Source organism: Bufo gargarizans, chromosome 2 (genome assembly GCF_014858855.1).
Source record: "Bufo gargarizans isolate SCDJY-AF-19 chromosome 2, ASM1485885v1, whole genome shotgun sequence".
Classification (NCBI taxonomy): Eukaryota; Metazoa; Chordata; class Amphibia; order Anura; family Bufonidae; genus Bufo; species Bufo gargarizans.
Genome location: NC_058081.1, coordinates 516,664,511 through 516,691,093, shown reverse-complemented (window position 1 = coordinate 516,691,093; position 26,583 = coordinate 516,664,511). Strand labels below are relative to the sequence as shown.

At 44.5% G+C, this 26,583-nt stretch overlaps 1 protein-coding gene across 1 annotated transcript; it reads right to left on the bottom strand.

Annotated features, from left to right (window-relative positions):
• Nucleotides 1-4,611: 4,611 nt before the first annotated feature.
• On the bottom strand, nucleotides 4,612-17,624 carry ZC3HAV1L (zinc finger CCCH-type containing, antiviral 1 like). The gene is made up of 3 exons (XM_044277969.1): nucleotides 17,246-17,624; nucleotides 14,990-15,125; nucleotides 4,612-5,172 (listed from the first exon to the last, which is right to left on the bottom strand). Exons 1-3 carry the CDS (start codon nucleotides 17,527-17,529, stop codon nucleotides 5,092-5,094), a joined length of 501 nt encoding a protein of 166 aa, XP_044133904.1. The 5' UTR covers nucleotides 17,530-17,624; the 3' UTR covers nucleotides 4,612-5,091.
• Between the last annotated feature and the right edge of the window lie 8,959 nt (nucleotides 17,625-26,583).

Here is a 26,583-nt window from a genome sequence, read left to right as displayed (position 1 = left end):
GCCAATGGACTGTTGCAGTGGTGGCTGACGTGAAGCCTCATTCTCTGCTATGACATGCAGACTAATTCTCTGCTGACATGAAGCCAGATTGTCTGTTACGGGACCTCTCTCCTCTGCCTGGGTGCTGGGCCTAAATTTATGACAATGGACTGTTGCAGTGGTGGCTGACGTGAAGCCTGATTCTCTGCTATGACATGCAGACTAATTCTCTGCTGACATGAAGCCAGATTGTCTGTTACGGGACCTCTCTCCTCTGCCTGGGTGCTGGGCCTAAATATATGCCAATGGACTGTTGCAGTGGTGGCTGACGTGAAGCCTCATTCTCTGCTATGACATGCAGACTAATTCTCTGCTGTCATGAAGCCAGATTGTCTGTTACGGGACCTCTCTGCTCTGCCTGTGTGCTAGGCCTAAATATATGCCAATGGACTGTTGCAGTGGTGGGTGACGTGAAGCCTCATTCTCTGCTATGACATGCAGACTGATTCTCTGCTGACATGAAGCCAGATTGTCTGTTACGGGACCTCTCTGCTCTGCCTGTGTGCTAGGCCTAAATATATGCCAATGGACTGTTGCAGTGGTGGGTGACGTGAAGCCTCATTCTCTGCTATGACATGCAGACTGATTCTCTGCTGACATGAAGCCAGATTGTCTGTTACGGGACCTCTCTGCTCTGCCTGTGTGCTAGGCCTAAATATATGCCAATGGACTGTTGCAGTGGTGGGTGACGTGAAGCCTCATTCTCTGCTATGACATGCAGACTAATTCTCTGCTGACATGAAGCCAGATTGTCTGTTACGGGACCTCTCTCCTCTGCCTGGGTGCTGGGCCTAAATTTATGACAATGGACTGTTGCAGTGGTGGCTGACGTGAAGCCTGATTCTCTGCTATGACATGCAGACTAATTCTCTGCTGACATGAAGCCAGATTGTCTGTTACGGGACCTCTCTCCTCTGCCTGGGTGCTGGGCCTAAATATATGCCAATGGACTGTTGCAGTGGTGGCTGACGTGAAGCCTCATTCTCTGCTATGACATGCAGACTAATTCTCTGCTGTCATGAAGCCAGATTGTCTGTTACGGGACCTCTCTGCTCTGCCTGTGTGCTAGGCCTAAATATATGCCAATGGACTGTTGCAGTGGTGGGTGACGTGAAGCCTCATTCTCTGCTATGACATGCAGACTGATTCTCTGCTGACATGAAGCCAGATTGTCTGTTACGGGACCTCTCTGCTCTGCCTGTGTGCTAGGCCTAAATATATGCCAATGGACTGTTGCAGTGGTGGGTGACGTGAAGCCTCATTCTCTGCTATGACATGCAGACTGATTCTCTGCTGACATGAAGCCAGATCCTCTGTTACGGGAGCTCTCTCCTCTGCCTGGGTGCTGGGCCTAAATTTATGACAATTGACTGTTGCAGTGGTGGGTGACGTGAAGCCTGATTCTCTGCTATGATATGAAGACTGATTCTCTGCTGACATGAAGCCAGATTGTCTGTTACGGGACCTTTCTCCTCTGCCTGGGTTCTGGGCCTAAATTTATGAAAATTGACTCTTACAGTGGTGGGTGACGTGAAGCCTGATTCTCTGCTATGATATGAAGACTGATTCTCTGCTGACATGAAGCCAGATTCTCTGTTACGGGACCTCTCTCCTCTGCCTGGGTGCTGGGTAGTGTTGAGCGCGAATATTCGAAAAGCAAATTTTTTTCGCGAATATCGCAACTTCGCGATTTCGCGAATATTTCGAATATAGTGCTATATATTCGTAAAAACGAATATTCGTTTTTTGTTTCCCCCCCCCCCCCACAAAATTACAGTACACATATAATTGATTGTTTCCCAAAGGTCCAACAGCTCAGATCTTACTCACATTGCCTAGAAAGTGATTGAGGCGCGAATCTTCGTAAGGCGATTTTATTAGCGCACATGCGAATATCGGCACGTCCCAGAACAGAGGCAAAGGGCTTTGCATTCATACATTAGTGAATTGAGTTGCGAATCTTCGTAAGGCGATTTTATTAGCGCACATGCGAATATCTACACTTGTCCCAGAACAGAGGCAAAGGGCTTTGCATTCATACATTAGTGATTGAATTGAGCTGCGAATCTTCGTAAGGCGATTTTATTAACGCAAATGCAAATATCTACACTTGTCCCCAGAACAGAGAGGCAAAGGCCTGTGCATTCATATAGTATAGCACCATATTCGCGAATACGTAGAACTTCGTAAAATTCGATTTACGAATATTCGTATTTTTTATTTTACTTTCCACCTTACAGATTACATTGATCTGTACTCTGTCAACTACTGTCATCACCCCCCACTGTATCTCGATTGATTCCCAAAAGTCTCACATTCCCTAGAAAGTGATTGAGGTGCGAATCTTCGTAAGGCGATTTTATTAGCGCACATGCGAATATCTACACTTGTCCCAGAACAGAGGCAAAGGGCATTGCATTCATACATTAGTGATTGAATTGAGTTGCGAATCTTCGTAAGGCGATTTCATTAGCGCACATGTGAATTTTGCATAGCATATGTATTATGCGATAATTCGAATTATCGCATATGCGAAATAATAACGAATTTGAATAATCGCGAATATTTTACGAATATTCTTTCGAATATTCACAAAATTTCGCGAATTCGAATATGGGACATGCCGCTCAACACTAGTGCTGGGCCTAAATTTATGACAATGGACTGTTGCAGTGGTGGGTGACGTGAAGCCTGATTCTCTGCTATGACATGCAGACTGATTCTCTGCTGACATGAAGCCAGATTGTCTGTTACGGGACCTCTCTCCTCTGCCTGGGTGCTGGGCCTAAATATATGCCAATGGACTGTTGCAGTGGTGGCTGACGTGAAGCCTCATTCTCTGCTATGACATGCAGACTAATTCTCTGCTGACATGAAGACAGATTCTCTGTTACGGGACCTCTCTCCTCTGCCTGGGTGCCGGGGCCTAAATATCTGAGAATGGACTGTTCCAGTGGTGGCTGACGTGAAGCCTCATTCTCTGCTATGACATGCAGACTAATTCTCTGCTGACATGAAGACAGATTCTCTGTTACGGGACCTCCCTCCTCTGCCTGGGTGCTGGGCCTAAATATATGCCAATGGACTGTTGCAGTGGTGGCTGACGTGAAGCCTCATTCTCTGCTATGACATGCAGACTAATTCTCTGCTGACATGAAGACAGATTCTCTGTTACGGGACCTCCCTCCTCTGCCTGGGTGCTGGGCCTAAATATATGCCAATGGACTGTTGCAGTGGTGGCTGACGTGAAGCCTCATTCTCTGCTATGACATGCAGACTGATTCTCTGCTGACATGAAGCCAGATTCTCTGTTACGGGACCTCTCTCCTCTGCCTGTGTGTGTGCTGGGCCTAAATATATGCCAATGGACTGTTGCAGTGGTGGCTGACGTGAAGCCTCATTCTCTGCTATGACATGCAGACTGATTCTCTGCTGACATGAAGCCAGATTCTCTGTTACGGGACCTCTCTCCTCTGCCTGTGTGTGTGCTGGGCCTAAATATATGCCAATGGACTGTTGCAGTGGTGGCTGACGTGAAGCCTCATTCTCTGCTATGACATGCAGACTAATTCTCTGCTGACATGAAGACAGATTCTCTGTTACGGGACCTCCCTCCTCTGCCTGGGTGCTGGGCCTAAATATATGCCAATGGACTGTTGCAGTGGTGGCTGACGTGAAGCCTCATTCTCTGCTATGACATGCAGACTGATTCTCTGCTGACATGAAGCCAGATTCTCTGTTACGGGACCTCTCTCCTCTGCCTGTGTGTGTGCTGGGCCTAAATATATGCCAATGGACTGTTGCAGTGGTGGCTGACGTGAAGCCTCATTCTCTGCTATGACATGCAGACTGATTCTCTGCTGACATGAAGCCAGATTCTCTGTTACGGGACCTCTCTCCTCTGCCTGTGTGTGTGCTGGGCCTAAATATATGCCAATGGACTGTTGCAGTGGTGGCTGACGTGAAGCCTGATTCTCTGCTATGACATGCAGACTAATTCTCTGCTGACATGAAGACAGATTCTCTGTTACGGGACCTCCCTCCTCTGCCTGGGTGCTGGGCCTAAATATATGCCAATGGACTGTTGCAGTGGTGGCTGACGTGAAGCCTCATTCTCTGCTATGACATGCAGACTAATTCTCTGCTGACATGAAGACAGATTCTCTGTTACGGGACCTCTCTCCTCTGCCTGGGTGCCGGGGCCTAAATATCTGAGAATGGACTGTTCCAGTGGTGGGTGACGGGAAGCCAGATTCTCTGCTATGGAACCTCTCTCCAATTGATTTTGGTTAATTTTTATTTATTTAATTTTTATTTTAATTCATTTCCCTATCCACATTTGTTTGCAGGGGATTTACCTACATGTTGCTGCCTTTTGCAGCCCTCTAGCTCTTTCCTGGGCTGTTTTACAGCCTTTTTAGTGCCGAAAAGTTCGGGTCCCCATTGACTTCAATGGGGTTCGGGTTCGGGACGAAGTTCGGATCGGGTTCGGATCCCGAACCCGAACATTTCCGGGATGTTCGGCCGAACTTCTCGAACCCGAACATCCAGGTGTTCGCTCAACTCTACTTTTGATGATAAAGTATGTTCCTTGGCTGTAGAAGTATCAGGGATGAAGGTTCTCTGAGCTCCAGCCTAGTTCTGAGGAGCTTACTGATGTAGACCCTTGCTGTGGCACAGCTAGACTCACTACTCTCTACTGACTAAACTAAAAAGATGATTCCTCGGACCATCTGCTGGCAACGTAGGAAAGTGAACCCGGGTGGTTAACCCTAAACTGTCCATACAATGCTATCAGGTATACAAATTATGTAAATCACAATGCTTTACTTGACAATACAACATTTTATCACCTTTGCAGTGGCCTGGTACTGCAGATGCTTCTTATTTTCCCTCTACCCTCAGTGACTGAAGGCGTTCATTGTGTTTCACAGTACATAGCATCTGAAAGTTCTGAATAGACACCTCAGATATACGACTGTGGTTGATTAAGTCCGAACTGAACTCCAGGAGGTAGTGTGAAAATTTACAGATGCGATGATTACATTCTCCTCATGTGAAGAAACCACAAATGTGAAGCCGTGTACAATCCTTACCGAGATCACATGTGTCATGCAGATAGTTCATACAAACCTGCAGGAAACAAGGTAAAGGTATATTCTTATATACAGATAACAGTATTATAGCAGTTATATTCTTGTACATAGTGGTAGTATTATAGTAATTATATTCTTGTACATAGAGGCAGTATTATAGTAGTTATATTCTTGTACCTAGGAGGCAGTATTATAATAGTTATATTCTTGTACATAGGAGACAGTATTATAGTAGTTATATTCTTGTACATGGGAGGCAGTTTTATAGTAGTTATATTCTTGCACATAGGAGGCAGTATTAGGCTACGTCTACACGACAACATTTGTCGCGCGACATTTTGTTGCACTAATGTCGCGCAACAATTTTTATAATGGCAGTCTATGGTGTCGCACTGCAACATGCTGCGACTGCAACGCAACAGTCGAAGAAAATCCATTCGAGATGGATTTTTTTGCGACTGTTGCGTCGCAGTCGCAGCATGTTGCATGTTGCAGTGCAACACCATAGACTGCCATTATAAAAATTGTCGCGCGACATTGGTGCAACAAAATGTTGCGCTACAAATGTTGCAGTGTAGTTGTGCCCTATCTTTCGCGTGACTGACAAATGTCATGTAGACATAACCTTATAGTAGTTATATTCTTGTGCATAAGATGTAGTATTACAATAGTTATATTCTTGTACATAGGAGGTAGTATTACAATAGTTATATTCTTGTACATAGGAGGCAGTATTATAGTAGTTATATTCTTGTACATAGGGGGCAGTATTATAGTAGTTATATTCTTGTGTATAAGATGTAGTATTACAATAGTTATATTCTTGTACATAGAGGCAGTATTATAGTAGTTATATTCTTGTGCATAGGAGGCAGTATTATAGTAGTTATATTCTTGTGCATAGGAGGCAGTATTATAGTAGTTATATTCTTGTACATAGGAGGCAGTATTATAGTAATTATATTAGTTATATTAAGTAAACGTACAGTATCTTCAGCGTAAGGCCTCATGCACACAACCGTTGTGTGTTTTGTGATCCGCAAAACACAGATGGCGTCCATGTGCGTTCTGCAATTTCTGGAACGGCACGGACAGCCATTGATATAACTGCCTATTATTGTCCGCAAAACGGACAAGAATGGGACAGGTTGCATTTTTTTACGGAGCAACGGATGCGGACAGCACACGGAGTGCTGTATGCATCTTTTGCGGCCCCATTGAAGTGAATGGGTCCGCATCCAAGCTGCAAAAACTGCGGCTCGGAAGTGGACCAAAACAACAGTCGTGTGCATGAGGCCTAAAAAATGAATCCTGGAAGTGATGATACCCCTAGAGCAGGGATAAGCAACCTTCTGCACACCAGCTGCTGTGAAACTACAACTCCCAGCATGCACACTTGGCTGTTATTGTAACTCCTATAGAAGTGAAAGGTGGATTCTGGGAGTTGTAGTTTCAGAACAACTGGAGGTTCCTGAACCCTGTTCTAGAGAGCTCTAGAAGAATTGTTATTGTTCCGAAGGCAAAGGGCGGTCACACTAAATATTGATTGGATTTAGAATTCTCTTCTGTTCATTCACTTTTAACCCGTAGGATACCAGCGCCGTACATGTACGGCGCTGGAAACAGGGTCACAAATCCCAGCGCCGTACAGCTCCTGCGCCCGCACGATCAACTGCAAGGGTCCGGCAGTGACTGATAGCCGGACCCCTGCTGTATGTGCCGGCATCAGTGAAAACACCCATGTCGGTGCATTAACCCTTGCACTGCCGCGCTGCCGTGCCGTATCTTGCCATGCCGCACTGCTGTGACGGTGACCCGATGGCTTGGACGGCCCTGGATCTCACAGGAAGCAGGCTGAAGTGTATTACATAGAATAATACACTTTTACAGTCAATGCATTACAATACGGCTGGCATTGTAAAGGTGATCAGACCCCCAAAATTTGAAGTCCCAGAGTGGGACAAAAATAAAGTTAACCCCTTCCCGACCGCAATCTGTATATATACGTGATAGCTGCACATACCCCGTGCAGCTACCACGTATCTAAACATCAAACCAGCTCTTTAATCCAAGCGCTCTCAACCATCGGGGCTGCAGCGCTGTGATTGCAGCACCCGATGGTTGCCATGGCAAGTGCATTGCAAAGTATAGTACAGCCATCAGCCCCACTGGATCTTCATGATCCAAGAGGGACTTGAAAAAAAAAGAAAGTGAAAATAATAAAAATGAAAAATAAAAAAATAAATAAAAATGTAAATTAAAAAAAGAAATTGCCTTTTCCTATAAAAAAATGAAAAAATAAAATAAAATACACATATTAGGTGTCACCGCGTCCGTAACGACCGCCTCTATAAATATATCACCTGGTAGACCCCGTCCGATAAGCACCATAAAAAAAAAAGCTATTTTTGTCACCTTACATCACAAAAAGTGCAACAGCAAGCGATCAAAAAGGCTTATGACCCCCAAAATAGTACCAATCAAACCGTCACCTCGTCCCGCAAAAAATGATACCCTATTTAAGACAATCGCCCAAAAACTAAAAAAGCTATGGCTCTCAGACTATAGAGACACTAAAACATCATTTTTTTGGTTTCAGAAATGCTATTATTGTGTAAAACTTAAATAAATAAGAAAAAGTATACATATTAGGTATTGCCACGTCCGTAACGATCTTCTCTATAAAACTATCACATGACCTAACTCCTCAGATGAACGCTGTAAAAATAAATAAATGAAAACTTTTCCAAAACAGCCAATTTTTTTCCATAAAGTGTAATAATGAATGATCAAAAAATCCTATGTACCCAAAAATGGTACCAATAAAAACCTCAACACTTTCTGCAAAAAACGAGCCCCTGCACAAAACGATCGGCAGAAAAATAAAAAACATATGGCGTTCAGAAAACCAATCCAGCACAATCTGCCTTCCAAAAACCACATGGCATTCCTTTCCTTCTGCGCCCTGCCATGTGCCCGTACAGCAGTTTACGACCACATGTGGGGTGTTTATGTAAACCGCGGAATCAGGGTAATAAATATTGAGTTTTTGTTTGTTATTTTTATAAAATGGAAAATCTGCCAAAAAAGTGAAATTTAGAAATTTCATCTCCATTTTTCTTTAATTCTTGTGGAACGCCTAAAGGGTTAACAAAGTTTGTAAAATCAGTTTTGAGTAACTTGAGGGGTGTAGTTTCTACAATGGGGTCATTTATGGGGGTTTCCACTATGTAAGCCCCACAAAGTGACTTCAGACCTGAACTGGTCCTTAAAAAGTGGGTTTTGGAAATTTTCTTAAAAATTGTAAGAATTGCTTCTAAACTTCTAAGGCTACTTTCACACTAGCGTTCGATCGGATCCGTTCTGAACGGATCTGCTCATATTAATGCAGACGGTGGCTCCGTTCAGAACGGATCCGTCTGCATTATAACTTAGAAAAATTTCTAAGTGTGAAAGTAGCCTGAGCGGATCCGTTCAGACTTTACATTGAAAGTCAATGGGGGACGGATCCGCTTGAAGATTGAGCCATATGGTGTCATCTTCAAGCGGATCCGTCCCCATTGACTTCCATTATAAGTCGGAACGGATCCGCTCGCCTCCGCACGGCCAGGCGGACACCCGAACGCTGCTTGCAGCGTCCAGGTGTCCGCTCACTGAGCGGAGCGGAGGCTGAGCGCTGGCAGACGGATGCATTCTCAGTGGATCCGCCTCCACTGAGAATGCATTAGGGCCAGACGGCTGCGTTCAGGGCCGCTTGTGAGCCCCTTCAAACGGAGCTCACGAGCGGACACCTGAACGCAGGTGTGAAAGGAGCCTAAGCCTTCTAACGTCCTAAAAAAATAAAATGACATTTCCAAAATGATGCCAACATAAATTAGACATATGGGGAATGTTAAGTAATACATATTTTATTAGGTATGACTTTCTGTTTTAGAAGCAGAGAAATTAAAATTTGGAAAATTGTGAATTTTTCCATTTTTTTTGTAAATTTGGGATTTTTTCATAAATAAAGGTGAAATATATTGACTCAAATATATGACTATCATGAAGTACAATGTGTCACGAGAAAACAATCTCAAAATGGCATGGATAAGTAAAAGTGTTCCAAAGCTATTACCACATAAAGTGACGCATGTCAGATTTGTAAATTTTGACCTGGACACTGGGGCATCAATGACCCTTGGTTATGAAAGGGTTAAAAAAGAAGTAATAAAAATAAAGTTTTACAAAAAAATTAAAAGTTTAAAGTAAAGAAAAGTGTCCTTCCAAAAATAAAGTAAAAAAACAGGGAAAAAGAGAAACGTAGACATATTAGGTATCGCCGCGTCTGTACCGATTGGCTCTATAAAAATATCACATTATCCACCCAGTCAGGTGAATGCCGTAAAAAAATAAAAATAAAAACAGTGCCAAGACAGCCATTTTCTGGTCACCTTACTGATCAAAAAGGTGTATTTAGCGCAAAATGGTACCAATCACACCATCATCTCATCTCGCAAAAAATGACATCCTACCTAAGACAATCTCCCAAAAAATAAAAAAATATGGCTCTCAGAAAATAGCAACACAAAAATAAGATTTTATTCTGTTCAAATAGGCTATCAATGTGTAAAACTTAATAAAAATAAAAATTATAGACATATTAGGTATTGCCACATCCGTAACAACCTTCTCTATAAAAATATCACATTATATGCCCCCTCAGGTGAATGCTATAAAAAATGTAAAAAAAAACTATGCACAAACAGCCATTTTTCTTCACCTTGCCTCACAAAAAGTGTAATACCAAGCAATCAATAAGTCTTATGTACCCCAAAATGGTACCAATCAAACTGTAATCTCATCCTGCAAAAAATGAGATCCTACCTAAGACAATTGGCCAAAAAATAAAAATAAACTATGGCTCTCAGAAAATGGCAACACAACAACAAGATTTTATTCTGTTCAAAAAGGCTTTCACTGTGTAAAACGTAACAAAAATAAAAATGATAGACATATTATGTATTGCCGTGTCTGTAACAACCTGCTCTATAAAAATATCACATTATATGCCCCCTCAGGTGAATGCTGTAAAAAAATTTAAAAAATGCCAAAACAGCCATTTTTTTTCACCTTGCCTCACAAAAAGTGTAATACCATGTGATCAAAAAGTCTTATGTACCCCAAAATGGTACCAATGGAAACATCACCTTATCAAGCAAAAAATTAGCCCCCACATAAGACATCACTTAACAAATAAAAACCAATGGCACCTGTAAACCAATCCATTAAAATCTGCGCTGCAAAAGCCATATGGCACTTCTTCCCTTCTGTGTCCTGCCATATGCTCTCACAGCAGTTTACCACCACATATGGGGTGTTGCCATATTCAGGAGACAATTGGTAACAAATTATGGGGTGCTTTTTCTCCTGTTACCCCTTGTGAAAATGAAAAATTTGGGAATAAAGCAACATTTTCTTGGAAGAAATGAAACTTTTCCTTTTCACAGCCAAGTGTTTCCAAATTCTGTAAAACGCTTAGGGGGTCCAAGTGCTCAGTACCCCCTTTAATATATTCTTAAAGGGGTGTAGTTTCCAAAACTGAGTCACTTTTTAAGGGTTTCCACTGTAGGGATACGTGAGGGTCTCTTCAAATACAAAATGGTGTCTAAAAAACATTCTAGCAAAATCTGCCACCAAAATCCATATGGCGCTCCTTTTCTTCTGACCACTGCCACGTGCCCATAGGGCAGTTTACTGACACATATGGGGTATTTATGTAAACTGCAGAATCAGCATAATATATATTGAGTTTTATTTTGCTGTTAACCCTTGCTGTGTTGAAAGAAAAAAATTATTAACATATAAAATTTTACCTCCATTTTCCTTTAATTCTTATGGAACACCTCAAGGGTTAACAAAGTGTGTGACATCAGTTTTAAATAATTTGAGGGGTGTCAATTATGGGTGGTTTCCTCTACATAAGCCCCTCAAATTCACTTTATAACTGAAATGGTGCTTAAAAAAAATGGTTTTGGAAATTTTGTGGAAAATTTGAAAAATGGCTTCTAAACTTTTAAGCCTTCTTAGAAAATCTAACATTTACTAAATGATGCTATCATAAAGCAGACATATGGGGAATGTTGGTTGATAACTATTTTATGAGTAATTACTATCTGTTTTAAAAGTCGAAAAAATATAATTTTGAAAATTGGGAAATTTTCTAAATTTTGGGTAAATTTTGGAGTATTTTATCAATAAAGGTGAAATATATTGGCTCAAATTTACCACTGTCATGAAGTATGATGTGTCAGATTGGCTTGGATAAGTAAAAGCATTCCAAAATTATTACCACATAGAGTGACACATGTCAGATTTACAAAAATCGGCCTGGGATTTGCAAAAATCGTCTGTCATAGGTTTCACTTTTTGATGCACAGCTGTCACAGATGTAACAAATTTATTAAGCAGCATCCACCTGAGCCTCTTAGGCCCCTTTCACACTTGCGTTGTTGGATTCCGGCAGGCAGTTCCGTTGCCGTAAATGCCTGCCGGATCCAGAAATCCACATGCAAACGGATTGCATTTGTTTACGAATCCGGATCTGTTTGACAAATGCATTGAAGTACCGGATCCGTCTCTCCAGTGTCACCTGGAAAAACGGATCCGGTATTTATTTATTTTCACATTTTTAAAGGTCTGCGCATGCGCAGACCGGAAGACCGGATCCGTCAATGTGGTCATTTTAATGCCGGATCCAGCACTAATACATTTCAATGGAAATTAATGCCGGATCCAGCATTCTGGCAAGTGTTCCGGAATTTTGTCCGGAGAAAATACCGCAGCATGCTGCAGTATTTTCTCCGGCCAAATACCGTATAAGGGACGGAAAGGAAGACATCCTGATGTATACTGAACAGATTGCTTTCCATTCAGAATGCATTAGGATCAAACTGATCCGGTTCTTTTCCGGTACTGAGCCCCTGTGACGGAACTCAATACCGGAAAACTTTAACGCTAGTGTGAAAGTGCCCTTAAGGCCTCATGCACACGTCAGTGATTTGGCTTCAGTGGTCCGTGTCCGATTTTGCTTCAGTTGTGTTTCCTTGTGTCTTCCTTTTTTTTTTTGTCTGACAGGGGAAAAAAAAGGAAGGTTAATGAAAAGTGTAATTTTGTTGCACCAAGGTCTTGTAGAAAAAAAACGGACATGGACGTGGACACGGATGTCATACTAGTTGTGCATCCGTTTTTTTTGACTGACCCATTGACTTGAATGGGTCCGTCCTCTGTTTTCCACTGACAAGAATAGGACAGGTTATGTTTTTTTGACGGACTGGAATCACGGACGCGGAGAAAAAGCGGAGGACTATCACTTTTTTTTTTACAGCTCCATATAAATGAATGGGACCTCCGCTAAACTGTGAAAAATGACGGAACGGACGCAGATGCACACAACGGTCGTGTGCATGAGGTCTTAGCCTCATTCACACGTCAGTGTTTTGCTCAGTGATTTCCATCAGTGATTGTGAGCCAAAAGCAGGATTGGAGGCTCCACAGAGAGAAGGTATAAGGAAAAGATCAGCACCTGTTCTGTGTTTAGAGCCGCACCTGGTTTTGATAGAAATCACTTATGTGTGAATGAGGCATTAATAAACCGTTCGCATCTTTAGCCTCATTCACACTTCAGGGTTCAGTCAGTGATTTCCATCAGTGATTGCGAGCCAAAACCAAAAACTAAACACAGAAGAGATGCAGATCTTTTCTTTAGGCCTCGTGCACACGACCGTTCAGTTTTTTTGCGGTCCGCAAATTGCGGATCCGCAAAACACGGAAGCCGCCCGTGTGCCTTCCGCAATTTGCGGAACGGAACAGACGGCCTATTGTAGAAATGCCTATTCTTGTCTGCAAAACAGAAGGGGCCACGGAACGAAGCAACGGATGCGGACAGCACACTGAGTGCTGTCCGCATCTTTTGCGCCCCATTGAAGTGAATGGGTCCGTACCCAAGCCGCAAAAACTGCGGCTTGGGTGCGGACCAGAACAACGTCGTGTGCATGAGGCCTAATACCTTATGTCTGTGGAGGCACCAATCCTAGTTTTGGCTCACAATCAGCGATAGAAATCGACACTGACCAAAACACTGTTGTGTGAATGAGGCTTTACTGTGTAAAACACCAGTGTTTAGTAAATGAGCCCCATTGTATGTACTGTACAGGACCTTGAAGTAGCTTCAGTCCTCAAAACAGGAAGGGATTAACCAGCTTCCAGCAGTTCTTTCTGACTTTTATATGTAAGGATTTGCTTTATTTGTATTGCCTATTAATGGTACATGCATTAAAGGGATTATCCAGCACTGGACTTTTTTAACATACCTCTACAGAGTGACTGGCCCTGCAGTGGGTCTTACACTTACCTGGTCTCCTCTGCTGGTTTCCGGCTGTATTACTCCATGGCCGTCCTCCACAGTTCCCATGGTTCTGGGAATCAACATCCTGTTGAACGCATCACGTGACTGCTGCAGTGGTCACCTGTCACCAATGCGGTACGTCACTGGGTCATATGTCGAACGGGTAACAGGTAACCACTGCAGCCAGTGATTGGCTTCAGAGGTCACATGACGCTTGCAGCCGTGGGAACTGCAGTTGCGGCCGTGCATTGATGTAGCCAGAATCAAGTGGCGGGGACCAGGTAAGTATAAGCCTCACTGTGGGTCTAAACACTCTGATTGGGTCTGTTGAAAAAGTGTGGATAACCCCTCTAAGGATGGTCACTAATACTACTTGGGTACCACAGGGGGCAGTGTTGGTCACTATTCTCTTTAATATATTTGGAATTTTTTTAGTGGGGTTAACACAAAAGAGGAAACTATACTGCTACAGATGTATATGGATAGATGGGAGGCTTGGGCAGAAATGTACAATGATTAATGTAAGGTTATGCACATAGGAAGGAATAATGCAAGTCAGCTGTACATACTAAGTAGTAAAATACTAGGTAATGCCTCAATTACACATCAGTTTTTGGTCAGTGATTTCCATCAGTAATTTTGAGCCAAAAACAGATGTGGCTCTAAACACAGAATAGGTGCAGACTTTTCCCTTAGACCTTATGTCTGTGGAGGCTCCAATCCTGGTTTTGGCTTACAATCAGTGATGGAAATCCCTGACCAAAACCTTGATTTGTGAAAGAGGCTTTACACTTGGAAAAAAACTTAGTTTACAGTAAAGTTAACGGGGTTGTCTCATAATAGACAATGGAGGCATATCACTAGGATATGCCCCCATTGTCTTATAGGTGCAGGTCCCACCGCTGGGACCCGCACCTATATAGAGAATGGAGCCCCGCAAGGTGGTGGTTGGAGGACTCTGGTCCAGCAACCACCAAGTCGGCTCCCCCCGCTCCTATTCATTTCTATGGGACTGACGGAAATATTTTCACCGGCCCCATAGAAAATGAATGGAGGGCGGCTGCGCTTGCGCAATGCGCCCTCCTTCACTTTCGGGGCTCTGTTCTCGATATAGGTGCGGGTCCCAGCGATGGGACCAGCACCTATAAGACAATAGGGGCATATCCTAGCGACATGCCCCCATTGTCTATGATGAGGCAACCCCTTTAATTGTGGGAACCAGCGTCAGGCAGCTGCTATCAAATAAGATCATGAGATTAACTTTTAGTATAGTCTTTTTTATCTTTACAATCTAAATTACTATGTTATATGTTTTTGATGTTCACATTTTCTTATTCTAGTGGTTAAACTTTAATAGTTTTTCATAAAGTTATGATGATCTCTTCTTGCAATGTTTTCATCTTCCAATTAATCATTTCACTTTGCCTCAGAGATTTATGGTATATCTGAGCTGTTGTGTTGTACTTACCTCCGGCAGCAGTTGGTGGTCATTCTGGAACAGGAGGACTTTTAGCTCCTCTTCATTCTGTCCAATAATCTCATTGGCTTTTAAAACCAACCGGTTATGATCTGATAAAACATCATGCGAGAGCTTGCACTGTGGCCTGAAATGGAAGAAACACATCTGCTGGGCCGTTTGTATCTCACCCTATCATGGGTGATACAGTCTGCTAAGCTAAAGTATCTAACCCTATCAAGTGTGATACTGTCTGACGATTTGTGGTGAGCAGGTCTCATGTATGAATATTTCCTGCACCACATGGAGAAGGACTATTGTAAGGTCTCTTGCAGACGAACGTAGGTGTCCAGTTGCCATATTGCGGATCCGCAATACATGGGCACCGTTCTGTGTGCATTCCGCATCACGGATGCGGACCAATTGACTTGGGTCTGCAAATCCGGAGATGCGGAACGTAAGCACGGAACGGAACCCCACAGAAGCACTACGGAGTGCTTCTGTGGTGTTCTGTTCAGTGCTTCCGTTCCTCAAAAAGATAGAACTTGTTCGATCTTTTTGCGGAACGGACAGATCGTGGACCCCGTTCAAGTGAATGGGTCTGTGATCCGCATGCGGCTGCCCCACGCTCGGTGCCCGTGTATTGCGGACCGTAATTTGCGCCCCACAGCACGGGCACGCAGCCCTTACGTTTGTCTGCAAGAGGCCTAATGCTCACACGTTTTGTTATGTCTTATCTATGGCTGATTACTGTCATAGCCACTATCAAGATGTGACTATCCCATGTAAATGAATGTAAGGCCTCATGAGCATGACAGTGTTCGTTTTGTGGTTCACAAACAGCGACTCCTCAAAATACAGATGCGGTCCATGTGGTGTCTGCTTTTTTGGGCGAACCTATTGACTTCAATGGATCCTTGGTTTACATTTTGAGGACATATTCTATCTATCTGCGGGAATAAAGATACGGAAAGCATACCCACGTGCTTTCTGCATCCATATGTCCATTCCACAAAAACATAGTACATGTCCTATACTTGGCTGAAAAATGCGGACCAAGGACTCATTGAAGTTAATGGGTCTGCAAAAATGCAGATGTAACGTGTACAGTAGCCATATTTTGCAGATCCCTGCACTGAACATCATTTAGTGGCCACCTATCTTCTGCGCTGTGCATTACTAGCAGGTCACCTACAACCTACCCGATAAATTGTCCTAGACTGTATATTATTCTCCAGGTCACCCACCTTTAGCCTTCTACACATTATTCCTGTATCACTCACCTCCTGCTCTGCACAATATTTCCGGGGCACCTACCTCCTGCCATGTACATTACTCTCAGGTCAACCAGTACCTGGCCTAAACAATACTCCCAAGTCACCCAGCTTCTGCCCTGTACATTACTGCTGGGTCATCCACCTCCTTCCCTGTACATTCTTCCTGGGTTACCCACCTTTTGTCCTGTACATTGCTTCTAGGTAACCCACCTCTTAGTTCTGGATACCCACCCCAGTCCTGTACATTACTCTCTGAACAATCACCCTCTGTACTGTACGTTACTTCTTGGTCACCTATTTTCTGCCCTATAAATTGTTGTATATATTACTCTCAGGTCACCCACCCTTTGCCCTGTACAGAACTCACAAGTCATCCATCTCCTGCTCTGAACTTTACTCTTGGGTCAACCACTACCTGCCTTGAACATTACTGCCCTGTACATTATTCCTGGGGCACCCATATTTTGCCCTATACATTGATTATAGGTCACCTAACTTCTTAACTGTATGCTACTCTAGGGTCGACCAACACCTAAACTATACAGTTGAAACTCGAAAAATTTGAATATCGTGCAAAGTTCATTTATGTCAGTAATGCAACTTAAAAGGTGAAACTAACATATGAGAGACTCATTACATGCAAAGCGAGATATTCCCAGCCTTTATTTCTTATAATTTGGATGATTATGGCTTGCAGCTTATGAAAACCCCAAAGTCATGATCTCAGGTGCCCTTTGCTCAGGGCATATGGATAATTTAGCTGACTAGAGTGTGACACTTTGAGCCTAGAATATTGAACCTTTTCACAAAATTCTAATTTTAAGCTGCATTAATGCAATTCCTTTTAATTTGCATTAGTGAAATAAATGGACTTTTGCACAATATTCTAATTTTCACCTATATTTTACTTCCAGGTCACCCACTTCTTGCCTTCCATAATACTACTGGATCACCAACCTCTTGCCCTGTACATTATTCCCAAATAACCCACCTCTTGCCAGGCCAGCATTTGCCCTGCAGATAGTGTCGGCATAGGTGCAGCTTGTCACACTCCTCCTCTGGTTCATTCTTGAAATATTTGGCACAGATCCTCACAGGGTTTCGGGCCAAGATCAGTTCCCCAACCATCGTAAACTTCTGAGGTTCATCCTGCAGTATCTCCTCTATTTGCTGGGTAGGAAGCTCCAAGAATTCAGGCAGCAGTTGCCTGGGCAGTCGACCACCTTGTGAGCAAAGCACCTTGGTCAGGAAGGCAGTGACTGTGGGGTCTGACATGATTCCGGGGGCCTTGTTTGTGGCCCCTGGACTTCTTTGCGTGGGAAAAGCTCTTTTGCAGATTCCTAGGTGCCTGGAGAGACTGGGCTGCCTAGCTGCTGACACCACTGTTATTCCTCCTGTACAGGGGCGGATACTTCACAGGTCAGACAAGAAATGAAACTAGAACACAGGCATACAGCTGGGCAATCTCAGTACTTATGTATCCATATACAGTTGTGTTCCAATAATAGCAGTGTGTTTAAAAAAAGTGAATAAAGCTCAAAATCCTTCTAATAGATTTTATTTACATACACACAAATGCATTGGGAACACTACACATTCTATTTCAAATCAAAACATGAAAAAAATTTATCAAATTTATATTGTTCCTCTAAAAAAATTGAAGAAAAGTGGATATTAGACTGTTAAAAAATAATAGCAGTGTTTGTATTCTTTTTTACAAACTCGAACATTCACTATATAAACTGAAAACGTTGCTTTCCTTTAAATCACTGAACTAATATTTAGTTGTATAACCGCTGTTTCTGAGAACTGCTGTACATCTGTGTTTCATGGAGTCAACCAACTTCTGGCACCTGTGAAAAGGTATTCCAGCTCAGGATGATTGGACTACATTCCACAGTTCTTCTCTATTTCTTGGTTTTGCCTCAGAAACTGCATTTTTATGTCACCCCACAAGTTTTCTATTGGATTAAGATCCAGGGATTGGGCTGGCCACTCCATAACGTCAATCTTGTTGGTCTGGAACCAAGATGTTGTACATTTACCGGTGTGTTTGGGATCGTTGTCTTGTTGAAACATTTCAAGGGCATTTCCTCTTCAGCATAAGGCATCATGACCTCTTCAAGTATTCTGATGTATTCAAACTGATCCATGATCCCTGGTATGCGATAAATAGGCCCAACACCGTAGTATGAGAAACATCCCCATATCATGATGCTTGTGCCACCATGCTTCACTGTCTTCACAGTGTACTGTGGCTTGGAGTCAGTGTTTGGGGGTCATCTGACAAACTGTCTCCGTCCACTAGACCCAAAAAGAACAATCTTACTTTCAGCAGTCCACAAAATGTTGCACCATTTCTCTTTAGGCCAGTCAATGTGCTCTTTGGCAAAGTGTAACCTCTTCAGCATGTCTTTTTTTCAACAGTGGGACTTTGCGTGGGCTTCTTGCAGATAGCTTGGCTTCACATAGGTGTCTTCTAATTGTAACAGTACTCACAGGTAACTTTAGACCTTCTTTGAACTTCCTGGAGCTGATTGTTGGCCTTGCCATTTTGGCTATTCTTCTATCCATTTGAATGGTAGTTTTTCGCTTTCTTCCACGTCTTTCAGGTTTCGGTTGCTATTTTAAAGCATTTGCAATCATTTTAGCTGAGCAGCTTATCATTTTCTGCACTTCTTTATATGTTTTTCCCTCTCCAATCAACTTTTTAATCAAGGTACACTGTTCTTCTGAACAATGTCTGAAACGACCCATTTTCCTCAGAATTTCAGAAATGCTCTATAACCAGCATGTACAACATTTGCTGCCTTCCTTCCTTAAATAAGGACAATAATTGCCACCTGTTTTTCAAAGAATGAATGACCTCACTCATTGAACTCCACACTGCTATTATTTTGAACATGCCCCTTTCAATTAGTGATTCAATTACACAGAATCAACAGCATGCATGTCATGACTGTTGGGTCTGTTGGATTTCTATTACTCTACTACACATGCTAGTAAATTATTTGCCATGTAGAAACATAATTTCTACCAAAAACAGTGATTGATCAGGTTAGTGATGTCTGACTGCTATTATTTTGAACACAACTGTATACAGAATAAGAGCAGATACTGAGAATTACACCCAGTATACAGGACAAGAGAAGTGGTACTGTGCAGTGCCCATATATACAGAATAAGAACAGATACTGAGGAACTCTTTTTAATTTTATACAAAAATACAAAAACTTTGCCATAAAATTTCCAAACATCGACCCCACTGCCCTGTCGCCTTCGCCAGCACTCGCCTCGGCAGTGGGGGCCTCCCGGCTCGCCTCTGCGCGTGCACGAGCCACGTTGGTGACAGAGCGAGGGCAACAACTGAACGGGTGCCCTAGCTCACCACACAGGTTGCATCTAATCTGCCCACAAGATGCAGCTAGATGGCCTTCACCCCCGCACAACGCGCACCTCTGCACTCGGCAGCTGGCGCTGAAGTGCGAAGGGCTGCCGCACTTGTAACACAGCTTAGGCTGCCCCCTGTAGAACACCATGATCCTATCCCGACCAAGGAAAGCAGATGACGGTATGTGGGAAACCGACCCCCCTGAATGTTTCAACTTAATCTGAAACGTCCAGGCACCCGACCAGATGCCAAACTCATCCAGGTTCTTGCTAGGAAGACCCTGGACGTCCCTGTACCTGCTCAACCAGGTCAAGATGTCAACACAAGAAAGTGACTCATTACGGGTCAGAACGGTCACTTTCTTGACCTCATTCTGGCGGGTTATCGCTTGCACAAAAAACCCCTGCCAGTCCGGCTGGTCTTTTGCCAGCTCATACCCAGACCAGAAAAGTTCAAGACCCTCTGGCCGGGCAAAACTGACATCAAACTCCCGGGTGCCATACGGATGTATCAGGGCAAAGATGTCACATGCCCTGATGCCCATCTGAAAGAGAAGCTCTGCCACCCTCTTCCTGGTAGGGCACGCTTCATTGCTTCTCCATTTCCAGACAGACAACATTCCGTCTGGCTGACCCAGGGCCGGTTGTGGGTGAGGACCAGGTGGTCTCGCCCCCGCCTTGCTCTCGGAAGGCACGTAGGCCATGCCTGTCTATCCAGAAGGATAGATCCACCTGCTGCCCCCCTACTGTAATGGAATTCTCCCCTCTCCTAAGAGCCTCTAGAAGTTGCCGCTGCAAGTTACCGTCACCAGACATTGGTAATGGGGAGGACAATGGGGGCCGCCCCTCCCCCCCCGCGCCGGCGACCACACCAGCATAACTTCTGCCAGGCGTAACCGACGCAGGAGGGGTAGCCGGACCGGGCCCACCCCCACCCCCCCAGACCTATCTACAGCAGGTGTCACTCCAGACCCCTCTGAAGGGGCTACATGAGGCGCACCGGCCACTTGTACAGTGGTCGGCCGACCTCCAACATTCACCCCTCCATCAGGGCCCGGGGCAACACCACTAACAAAAACTGTATTCACACAAGTGACCACTTCTTCAGTGGCCACTACCGCACTCTCCCCTCCCCCCACACACACTGCTGGGCCAGAGGGGACAGAGGTCACGTTATTCGTTTTGTCCAGCATTTCCTTGCTGGACACATTGTTAACAGTCTTTCCGGATTTTTCGGGCCGGCGGGCTGTAGAACCACTGGTCCCAGCCACGCCGGCCTTATCCACTTGATAGACAGTGCAGGAGGGAGGGGCGGTGCGCACCACACTCACACCAGGACCGCCCCCTCCCTCTCTGCCTACAACACGCCGCTCTGAGCTCTTTTGTGGATATCCGAAGCCCCACCCCCTCCACCCCTGACCACTCCCACTGCGCCTCCACTCCCCGCCGCCACGACAATACCAGCGGAAGGGACAGAAGCGGAGCAGACCGGGCCAGAAGAGACTGGAACCCCGGCAAGGACCCGGGCACACAACTTGGGAGGGGCGGAGGCAGCCACCTCGCACCCTCCCCCTGCAACTCCGGATCGGGACACCGCTGTACCCGCGGCCGCCCAACTCCGCTGTTCTCACTGTACCCGCCTTCTTCATCGGAACTAGTGAGGGGGCAGGCACACCTGCTCTGCGGTGATGCCAGTTTCCGCAGGTTGCCCCCCCATGTCCGACTCTTCCTCCTCACTAGAGGAGTCATCTTCTTGCTGTTTTTGGTTTCCAGCCATTTCATTAAACCTTTTGTCATTCATGAGTTTTTCCTTAAAGGGGCCACTGTTTTCCAGAATGGCCCCCATTCTTTCTTGCAGCTCTTTAATAACTTCTTTTAAGCCTTTTATTTTCCTTGAGATCTCTGGCCTGTTTTTTCTGGCCGCTTTGTCCACCTTCCCCCTCTCAAGCCTTAGTTGCTCCCTCACCTTCTTGAGGGTCCTATTCGCCTCCTCGTACTCCCGGAGGTAGGCCGTGATCCGGGAGCTGTAAACGGCGATTAGTTCCTGGGGCTTCAACCGGAACCGGCCCATCCCCAGGAGCACTCCGCGTTCCTCTTGGAGGGCTACTGTCTGCCCTCCTGGAACTGCCGGCGATGGACACGGCTTCACCTCCGAGGGCTGCAGGGGCCGCTGCACCACGACTCCTGCTGGATCTTCTGACCCCCGGGGCGGAAGATGGAACTGAGGCCGGTAGCTCACCTCCCCTACCTCCCGCCGGCCTACCCCGGGAAGCAGGATCCTGGGTCTTCAGTCGCTTCATAGCCCAGGACCCCACCACCTCCCTGGGGAGAGAGAGGCAGGGCCTGGGCTGGGATAGATGGAAAATCCCTGGTAGCTTGTCAGCAATCAGCAGGAGCTCCTCCAGACACAACCACACCCGTCCACTGGCTCCTGCACACTGAGGATTACACCCAGTATACAGGACAAGAGAGGTGGTACTGTGCAGTGTTTATATATACAGAATAGGAGCAGATACTGAGAATTACACTCAGTATACAGGACACGAGAAGTGGTACTGTGCACTGTCCTTATATACAGAATAAGAGCAGATACTGAGAATTACATTTAGTATACAGGACAAGAGAAGTGGTACTGTGCGGTGTCCATATATACAGAATAAGAGCAGATACTGAGAATTACACCCAGTATACAGGACAAGAGAAGTGGTACTGTGCAGTGTCCATATATACAGAATAAGAGCAGATACTGAGAATTACACCCAGTATACAGGACAGGAGAAGTGGTACTGTGCAGTGTCCATATATACAGAATAAGAGTAGATACTGAGAATTACACCCAGTATACAGGACAGGAGAAGTGGTACTGTGCGGTGTCCATATATACAGAATAAGAGTAGATACTGAGAATTACACCCAGTATACAGTGCAGGAGAAGTGGTACTGTGCAGTGTCCATATATACAGAATAAGAGCAGATACTTAGAATTACACCCAGTATACAGGACAAGAGAAGTGGTACTGTGCAGTGTCTACAGTACAGACCAAAAGTTTGGACACACCTTCTCATTCAAAGAGTTTTCCTTTTTTTCATGACTATGAAAATTGTAGATTCACACTGAAGGCATCAAAACTATGAATTAACACATGTGGAATTTTATACATAACAGAAAAGTGTGAAACAACTGAAAATATGTCATATTCTAGGTTCTTCAAAGTAGCCACCTTTTGCTTTGATTACTGCTTTGCACACTCTTGGCATTCTCTTGATGAGCTTCAAGAGGTAGTCACCTGAAATGGTCTTCCAACAGTCTTGAAGGAGTTCCCAGAGATGCTTAGCACTTGTGGGCCCTTTTGCCTTCACTCTGCGGTCCAGCTCACCCAAACCATCTCGATTGGGTTCAGGTCCGGTGACTGTGGAGAACAGGTCATCTGGCGCAGCACCCCATCGCTCTCCTTCATGGTCAAATAGCCCTTACACAGCCTGGAGGGGTGTTTGGGGTCATTGTCCTGTTGAAAAATAAATGATGGTCCAACTAAACACAAACCGAATTGAATAGCATGCCGCTGCAAGATGCTGTGGTAGCCATGTTGGTTCAGTATGCCTTTAATTTTGAATATATCCCCAACAGTGTCACCAGTAAAGCACCCCCACACCATCACACCTCCTCCTCCATGCTTCACGGTGGGAACCAGGCATGTAGAGTCCATCCGTTCACCTTTTCTGCGTCGCACAAAGACACGGTGGTTGGAACCAAAGATCTCAAATTTGGACTCATCAGACCAAAGCACAGATTTCCACTGGTCTAATGTCCATTCCTTGTGTTCTTTAGCCCAAACAAGTCTCTTCTGCTTGTTGCCTGTCCTTAGCAGTGGTTTCCTAGAAGATATTCTACCATGAAGGCCTGATTCACACAGTCTCCTCTTAACAGTTGTTCTAGAGATGTGTCTGCTGCTAGAACTCTGTGTGGCATTGACCTGGTCTCTAATCTGAGCTGCTGTTAACCTGCGATTTCTGAGGCTGGTGACTCGGATGAACTTATCCTCCACAGCAGAGGTGACTCTTGGTCTTCCTTTCCTGGGGCGGTCCGCATGTGAGCCAGTTTCATTGTAGCGCTTGATGGTTTTTGTGACTGCACTTGGGGACACTTTCAAAGTTTTCCCAATTTTTCGGACTGACTGACCTTCATTTCTTAAAGTAATGATGGCCACTCGTTTTTCTTTACTTAGCTGCTTTACTTATCAATGAAGCATCCAAGAATTCTAGCTAAATGCAAATTTTATTCATTGACAATTGCGATGCAAAATCACATAAAAACTGATTAAAAGATTAAAAACAATCAAAACATGCTTTATACACGGGGGTGAGGCTTGAAATGTCAAATATGGAGATCAACCCTTTCAATAGCACTGATGCCCAATAAAGTCACTATAACCTCACCAAGTTTTTGGATGATCAAAGAGGGACACTTACGGCTCATTGCGTGAAAGATCATATCAGTGGCCAAGGCGGGTCATGGCTCGGGGGAATGATTGGCTAAGCAGCTTTTCATATCCGCTTTCTGCTATGTTTGGAAAGTAGCAGTAAGAGGTATACAGCGTGGACCCGGCTTCGTCAGAACTACAGTGGTGGGGCGTTGGGAAGGTGGGTATAAGTTCTGTTATTTTTTATAGAATGTGCAGCCCCTTGGACAGCTTTTTTTCTTGCGCTGGACTGAGGCTTTCAATATTAACACAAAATCATTGGATTATTGACATTTGGTTCAGCTCCATTCACTTCTATGGATATGAGCATGATACCGAGCATAGCTGCTATTCAATGTTCGGTGCTGTGCTTGGTGAGCAGGGAGAAGGCCGCTGCGCTCACAGGAGCACTGCTACTTTCTCAGGTGACCCCTACCCAGGGGCGCTTCCATATAGGCAAGGGGGGCAAATGCCCCCAGGCCACTGAGTCCTTAGGGGTCTCCAAGCCCACCACCCGACACCGGCACCAGCCCGCAACTAACGGCAGGTCACAGGGAGATGAACGCTTCCATTGTGTAAGTGTTCATCTCCATAGTCAGCTGTATCGCCCTCCTCAGGACAGCGATACAGATGTCTGTGCTGTGGGGCAGGGGAGGGAGAGGCGTCTACCTTCCCTGTTCCTCTGATAGACTGCCGGCACAAGGCCCGCAGCCTATTAAAGGCCGATGCAGGCGGCGTGATGACGTCATCGCGGCGCCTGAGCCGTACAGCACGGGACACAGGCCAGGAGAGGCCTGTATCGCATTGCTGTGTGATGGAGGTAAGTATAAGTGTTTTTTTTTTTTATACCGGACTATCTGTTACTGCCACATGGGGGGAGTGGGAGGCACTTGATACTGGCACATGGGGGTGGGGGCGGGGGGGTTGTACTTGATACTGACACATGAGGGGGCCCAGGGCCCCATTTCACCTAGAACTGGCCCTGCTCCCACCCCCACCAATCAGATACTGATGACCTATCCTGAGGATAGATCATCAGTATCAACATTTGGGAAACTTTAAGAAGCAAAGAGGGACTCTTCCTCCCAAAACAGGGACACTTGGAAGGGCTGCTATAACTTTGAGACCCAAATAATTTATATTTTAAATGTTAGCTGAATTATACCAGAAGAATAAACACCATGATTAAGGCGCACGTGCTTAAACAATATGAATAACGGAAGCATAATGTGGCAACAAATTCATGTAAAAATTTTAAATACTCTAACTCAAAAAAAGTGAGAGCTGGAGGGATTAGGCTGGAAAAAGGCACCCAAGAACTGCATAAACCTCCACAGAGCTAAAAAAAAAAAATACAAACTGGTAGACAGTCCCCTTCTATTAACCACATTGCCACCAGCAGCTGATATTCTAATAAAATTATTTTATTGCCCTCATGCACAAGTCCAAAGGTTTACTATCTGTGTTTACTCAAACGACAAAGGCAAAAGCAATGAAGGAGGAGGGTGAAAATGAATAATTCTAGTTACATTGTGGGGAATTTTTTTTACAGTAATTTTTCAGCATTTCCCCCATGGATATAAAAGTCCACAGTCTTTACCATAGACAGCAGCAGCTGACAGGAAGAGAGAAGGAATCCCAGCGGACAACGGCTTCTTCAATTCATATGCTTGGTATTTATTCCATCAATATTTACAGTAATTGGACGCGTTTCGGCCCGTCCAGCCTTCATCAGCAAACATTTCACAAAACGATCCAAATCTCAAGTTATAGTGACTCCCCACACACACGTGGGATGACGTCAGACGCCCAGGTAAGGCGGCCATAGCCATCTGTCAATCACAAGTGGTAGGCGTATAAACCAGCCTTCACAACAAGTAATTGAATACATATATATACAAAGTATAACAATCTAATCACAACGTTGCTCATAATCAAATACAAACTTGCAAAATAATAATCTATAAGTATCAGATATAAAAGCGATACCGCAAAATCACAAAGTGTCATCTTGAATACGCCATCTGAAAGGGAAACAACCATTAATACATTATATACATAATTTATCATCCAATTGAGTAATTTCATAATCCCTATTGAGTCCCCTGGGCTGTAAAGTGCCCAGGGTATGGATCCAATGGGCTTCCCTGCGTAATAACCGTTTCTTAATATCTCCATCTCTCCTTGGAATCTCAATTGGGAGATAGAATGACGAGCACTATGAAAATGGGCTGGTATTGGTAACAACAAATTCTTAGTCCGTATTGTGGACTTGTGTTTGCATATACGGTCCCTTACAGTCTGCATGGTCTCCCCAATATACACTAGGCCACATGGACATTTAATTAAATAGATTACGTTAGTTGATTCACATGTAAAGAAGCCCTGTATATTAAAAGATTTAGGCTGCTTTCACACTAGCGTTCGGGTGTCCGCTCGTGAGCTCCGTTTGAAGGGGCTCACGAGCGGACCCGAACGC